General features: G+C 50.4%; 1 protein-coding gene across 1 annotated transcript in view; it reads left to right on the top strand.

The window, feature by feature from the left end:
* Positions 1-357: 357 nt before the first annotated feature.
* LOC144822142 (uncharacterized) overlaps positions 358-6,295 on the top strand; it is a 54,119-nt gene continuing 48,181 nt past the window's right edge. Inside the window, exon 1 of the mRNA XM_078679294.1 lies at positions 358-490. Coding sequence (XP_078535420.1) covers positions 464-490 — 27 coding nt within the window. The 5' untranslated portion in view covers positions 358-463. The remainder of the gene's footprint in view (positions 491-6,295) is intronic.

Below are 6,295 nucleotides of genomic sequence, written 5' to 3'. Positions count from 1 at the left end.
TGAGGCGAGCGGGAGCAGTTTTGTTTCCCAAAAAACAAACAATATCACCCTCGAGCAACACCTGAATAAACATTTTGGACAGAGGTGCATCAAGCAAATTAAAGGAAACCTCTGAGCCCCTCAAGAACTGTGCGATTACCTTCCATTGCGCATGCGTACAGTTAGTATCTCCTGCCATGAGCCTGCTCTCTGTGGTCGAGAGGTGTGTAACCTTTCTGAGCCTGCGCCACAGCACAATCCGTAAAATGCGCATGCGCAGAAGAACTATTTTCTACTTGTGCGCGTGTTCAACCGTGCCTCTGTTTACATGACTGTGCGCATGCGTGGGGCTTAGTCCGCTTGGCTGTGAGCATGCGCAGTGGACAGCACTGTGGCCACCTAGTAGACAAGTGCTTGGCACAGGCACCCGGGAGTGTCTGAGCCCACGGTACATGCTGACAGCGGAGTGGAAGCCTCAACAGCCATGCATCGACAGCAGAGGCCGGCCCCGGTGAGTCCCGCGACGCGGCGAGGCTAGAGAGAGCGAGTACCGCCACTGACCAGTTTTAGATAAATAAAAAGTCAGCTCGTACAGGTGCTGCAGACCTTGAAAGTGAGCTCTGGAGCCTGACACCAAAATACCAGTTCGTACTCGTGTTTAGCGTGCTTAGCACCTTTTATGCAGCTGTCGGGGAAAGGCTGGGTTGATCAGGTACTGGGATACATTGAATTAAATATCAGCTCGTACCGGGGTCAGGTGTAATTCGTGCTATAAAGTACAGCGAGGACTTATTTATTTATTTATTTATTTATTTTTTACACTTATAGAGCGCACTGATACCAGTCGGCGTCCTGGCGCTGAAGTGATAGTTCCAGAGAAGCGAAAGTCTAGGTACTATAGTGCACGTCAGCCCGTTGCACTGATTATTACCGTGTGCTTTAATGATTTAGGTTTAGAGAGTGTCATCTTGCCAGTGGTCGAAGTTGGGGGGAAAAAAGTAGGGGAACTTGTGAGTGGAGAATCAGGGGTGGGAATAACCGAAGATTGGATCAGTGGGCGGAGTCAGGGGTGTGGCTAGAAATAGCAAAACATACCAATTTTTAGTACGTTTAGCATTTCACTGACCAGTTACAGCTTACAATGTTATTTAATTCAAACAATGGATAAACATGTTTATTTGAGGTTTAATTCAGAAAAAGCAGACCCTCCTAGGGAATACAGGTTTATGTAAAGCGTGCAAAATATAAGCAGGAACAACATGTTACCTTAATGCTTTTACTCTCATTGTTCAGAAATCTATTAGTATTGTTTTGTCTCAAACCTTGAGGACATCAATACATGGCTCCTCCTGTACACGTATTAAGCAGGACTCAGAAGAGAAAGGAACTCTTCAGGAGAATCTATACTCACGGAAACCCACAAAAGCTCCTTCATATTCATGTCAGCCAACTAGCTACTCAATCATAATATAGCAAAAAGAATAACCGTTGGACAGAATGCAGAACAATGTCATACATTCACCCCAGTACAGAGATTTGGGCCTAAATCCATCGTTTTTTGCTCACCATGTCATTCCAGTTTGGACCCAGCCAGATGCAAATCAGTCTTGATCCTGCACCCAATGGGAACATTCCAGCCCGAACTGCCAGGCCAGGTCCTCCCTGGACTGGAAACAAGCATCCTAGGACCGGTTTCAGCTTTCAGCCCTCATCAGCCAGGATAACTTGATTCCAGTGGCATGGCGAGCACGGGACCCGCGTTTGGGCATACCGGCCCCACTCTGGGTGACAAAAGCAAAAAGAACAACTTGGGCAGAATGCAGAACAATGTCAGACAGAGATCTGGGCCTGAATCCATCGTTTTTTGCTCACTATTCCATTCCAGTTTAGACCCAGCCATATCCAAATCAGTCTTGATCCTGCGCCCAATGGGAACAGTCCTGCCCGAACTGCCAGGCCAGGTCCTCACTGGACTGGAAATAAGCATCCTAGGATCGGTTTTGGGCTTTCAGTTCTCATCAGCTAGAATAGCTTGATTCCGGTGGCATGGAGAGCACGGTGCCCACGTCTGGGCATACACGTCCCACTCGGGGTGACAAAAGTAAAAAGAACAACTGATGGACAGAATGCAAAACAAAATCATACATTCACCCCAGTACAGAGATCTGGCCCTAAATCCATCGTTTTTTTGTTCACCGCTTCTGTCCAGTCACCTCTCCTGCCCGGTCACCTCTCCTGCCCGGTCACCTCTCCTGCCCGGTCACCTCTCCTGCCCGGTCACCTCTCCTGCCCGGTTACCTCTCCTACCCGGTTACCTCTCCTGCCCGGTCACCTCTCCGTCCCCGTCACTTTTCCTGCCCCATCACCCCTCCTGCCCGTTCACTGCTCCTGTCTGGTCAGCACTCCTGCCCCATCACTTCTCCTGTCCCATCAGTTCTCCTGCACCGTTCACTGCTCCTATCCGTTCACTGCCCCTATCCGTTCACTGCACCTGCCAGGTTACCGCTCCTGCTCATGCCTAATCACCGCTCCTGCCCCGTCACTTCTCCTGCCCCATCACTTCTCCTGCCACGTCACCTCTCCTTTCCTGTCGCCTCTCCTGTCTCGTCACCGCTCCTGCCCCGTCACCTCTCTTGCACTGTCACTTCTTCTGCCAGTTACTTCTCCTGCCCCGTCGCCGCTCCTGCCCCGTCACCGCTCCTGCCCCGTCACCGCTCCTGCCCCGTCACCGCTCCTGCCCCATCACCTCTCCTGCCCCATCATCTCTCCGAGCCTCTCACTTTTCCTGCCCCATCACATCGCCTGCCTTTTACTTCTCTTGCCCGGTCACCTCTCCAGCCCATCACCTCTCCTTTCCTGTCGCCTCTTCTGCCCCGTCACTGCTCCTGTCCCGTCACTGCTCCTGTCCCGTCACTGCTCCTGTCCCGTCACTGCTCCTGTCCCGTCACCTCTCCTGTCACCTCTCCTGCCCCGTCACCTCTCCTGCCCCGTCACCTCTCCTTCCCCGTCACTCAGAAAAATAAAACACTATCTGTCCCCTCAGGCGCAGGAGCAAGTGGTGGTAGCTCTTGTCGCTTTGCGACTTGACTACTGTAATGCACTATATATGGGTATGAATAAGAACTTGCTACAGCGTCTTCAGACCGCTCAAAACGCGGCAGCCAAATTTGTTCTGGACGCCACCAGATCCGCGTCAGCAACAGCAGCCAGGAAGGCCCTACACTGGCTTCCAATTGAATCAAGGATTACTTTCAAAATCCTCTGCCTCACTTACAACGCTCTCTCTGGTAAAGGTGCGGGGGCGTAAGAAGCTGCTTCTACCATACTTACCGGGGAGAGATCTCCGTTCCTCTTCAAAGAATCTGCTTGTGGTACCTCGCTTCCGTAGGAACAAGTGGGGTGGTAGGGCCTTTTCCACAATTGCTCCCAAGCTATGGAACACTCTCCCTGGCGAAATTAAATCAAGGCCCTCTGCTCTGCTGTTTCGAAAGGCCTTGAAAACTTGGCTTTTCGCTAGGGCGTACCCGTAGTTGTTTTATACTTATTTGATGGTTTTGTTGTTAGGCGCCTTGATGCCTTCGGGCTTAGTTGCGCACTATAAGATTTCTTTCATTTCATTTCATTTCATTTCACCTCTCCTTCCCCGTCACCTCTCCTTACCCGTCACCTCTCCTTCCCCGTCACCTCCCCTGCCCCGTCACCTCCCCTGCCCCGTCGCCTCCCCTGCCCCGTCGCCTCTCCTGCCCCGTCGCCTCTCCTGCCCCGTCGCCTCTCCTGCCCCGTTGCCTCTCCTGCCCCGTCGCCTCTCCTGCCCCGTCGCCTCTCCTGCCCCGTCGCCTCTCCTGCCCCGTCGCCTCTCCTGCCCCGTCGCCTCTCCTGCCCCGTCGCCTCTCCTGCCCCGTCGCCTCTCCTGTCCCGTCGCCTCTCCTGCCCCGTCACTTCTCCTGCCCCGTCACCTCTCCTGCCCCGTCACCTCTCCTTTCCTGTCATCTCTTCTATTCCATCACTGCTCCTGCCCTGTTCGCTCTGTGTACACATTGAAAATTACATAAGGGGCAAGTTCCCCACAGTACTCTGTTTGGGGAAACCTCATCTGTAATCACAAACATAGATGTCACTGGCACATGACATGCTAAAGGCAGAGGGCGGGTGCATTGTCATTCAAATGGGGGTAATCAGCCTTGATCGGAATGACAATGGGCCAGCCCACTGCCTGTGCGAGCTCAGGGAGGGGTTGCTGCAGCCTCTGGAGTTCAAGAGAAGTGCGAGACGCCCCAGGAAGCTGAATGAAAAAGTTATTGTTGTGAAGTAGAACTATTCTTGCCGTCCCGGGATGCTTTTTTGAAAGACAGAAGTAGGGGAACGGACTCAAATTTTTTTTTTAAGTAGGGGCACGCTGTGCCCTTCCGTTCCCGCCCACTTCTACCGCTGTATCTTGCACCTTAATTATGAGCATCATGAGTACCTTAACCTACTGTGTCAGGTGAAGTGAGTACCTTCATGAACCGGGTCGAATACAGCGAGTAGCATCATATAACTTGTATGAAGAAGAAAAAGTTTATTGTTTCAGTTAATTAAAACCATAACAATACATTTAGTAAAACCGGACCCTACGATTAAAAAGTGTTAATATTTTCCTAAAAACCATAAAACCTTCAGTTTCTGCTGCAATTATGTATAAAAAATGACAATGTTTAAAAAAGAAATATATATATATATAGACATTTTAATGTACACAGTATACAGTTTTAGTAAGTCTGAAGCATAAATTGGTCCATGAAAAGTGTTCCTCCCAATGTTCTGGAATTATTCTGTATTGTGTTCGGGAGTACGCTCTGCTTCTGAGTTGGCCGTCTTATTTGCTTTTTGTGAGCAGGGCACAAGGTTACATTTTAGTGCTTGTGCTTGAGCTAAGAGGAACTTTATTAGTTGGCAATTCAATGGAGGGTCAGTTGGATCTAAGGTCTCCATAATTGCTGATCTGCACATTCTTATGCCTCTAGTATTCATGGCTTTTTTTTAGGAAGGTGGCTCGTGCTTGGGATAAGTTTGGACAAATACAGACAAGGTGGACAAAGTCCTCCTTACTGCTCCCACATAGTCTGCAGACTTTGGGCCTGTCATGGACTCAAGTTGGCTGGTCCATGGTGGATGGAAATTTACCCAGACGTAGAGCCATTAGCTGTAGTTTTCTGTGGACAGAGAACGTAATTGTTAAATATGAAGCTAGTGTAAGTGATTTGTAATTGGATATTACCATCCAAGCATGTTTTCTCATGCTAAAAGTGGTTTTGTCTGCTAGCAACGAGTGGAACTTTGTTGATTTGTTAATAGCTTGCTTAAAGGCCGGGTAAGGCAGATTGGTTTCCCAGAGTTCTCTTGTACAAGTGTCTGTAACGGCCTTTTTTAGGTCTCGCCTCATCCAGCGCATGCGTTGCTCTGGCGAGAGTTTTAGTAAGGGCTTAAAAAAATGCTACCACTGTGGCCTAGAGCTTGCGGTTACGCGTGGGCGCTTCCGTCATGGCTCATTAAGTGCATCACTCGTGGGCACCCTTCTAGCCCGCGATTGTGATCACTTTCACTTTGACGGGCGCAGCTGAAGGCAGGATTTGCTGCTCCCTCCGAGCTGCGTCCCCATCCAAACTTTTCAAACATTTGAGACATTACCTGGATTGCCGTAGACGTTACCCACTCGCCCTCCTTTAGCTTCTATTTCTCTTTTACCTTACTTCTTTGGCAGGCCACGCCCCCGGATTTTGTCACCTACCTACTGCCAATGGGAGACGGGCGCCTGCAGCATTGAGTGCTGGTGCGCTAACTGCAGGCGGCTGCAGCATCGCCTGCTGATGAGGGCCCCTCTGCTCTGTTGCTCGTCCCGTGCTCCCCTGAGCCCTGCTGTCAAGTGCTTTGTCACTTGGGATGCAAGGCTTTTGCACAGGATGCTAAGATCCACAGTGCTCGCTGGAGCTGGCCGCAGAGAGGATCTGTCAGGCACTTCCTCCGCCCTGGTCGGGGTTCTCCCCAGCTCTTCTGCGCGGGGTCGGCACGTCGAGCTGCCCTCCCATCAGATAACTGAAAGGGAGAATTACATATGAGGCATGCCTGGTGTTTTGTGTTGATGACTGTCACTGTTTGGAAGTCCGGCTTTATGTTCAGAAAGGGTCCCTGTGTTTCAGTACTCTGTGCTATATATAACGCCCTTTGTAAAGTTCAAACTTTCTAGGTGACCCCCAGTAAAGCGGAGCCACCGTTATAAGCTGGCGACCAGTCAGGTTTAGATGGGTTTACCATGAAGTGGGATGAGTTTACCTGTTTA

This window comes from Lissotriton helveticus, chromosome 3_1 (genome assembly GCF_964261635.1).
Source record: "Lissotriton helveticus chromosome 3_1, aLisHel1.1, whole genome shotgun sequence".
Taxonomy (NCBI): Eukaryota; Metazoa; Chordata; class Amphibia; order Caudata; family Salamandridae; genus Lissotriton; species Lissotriton helveticus.
The sequence above is the reverse complement of the archived record's forward strand: the minus strand, read 5'-3'. Positions and strand labels throughout refer to the sequence as shown.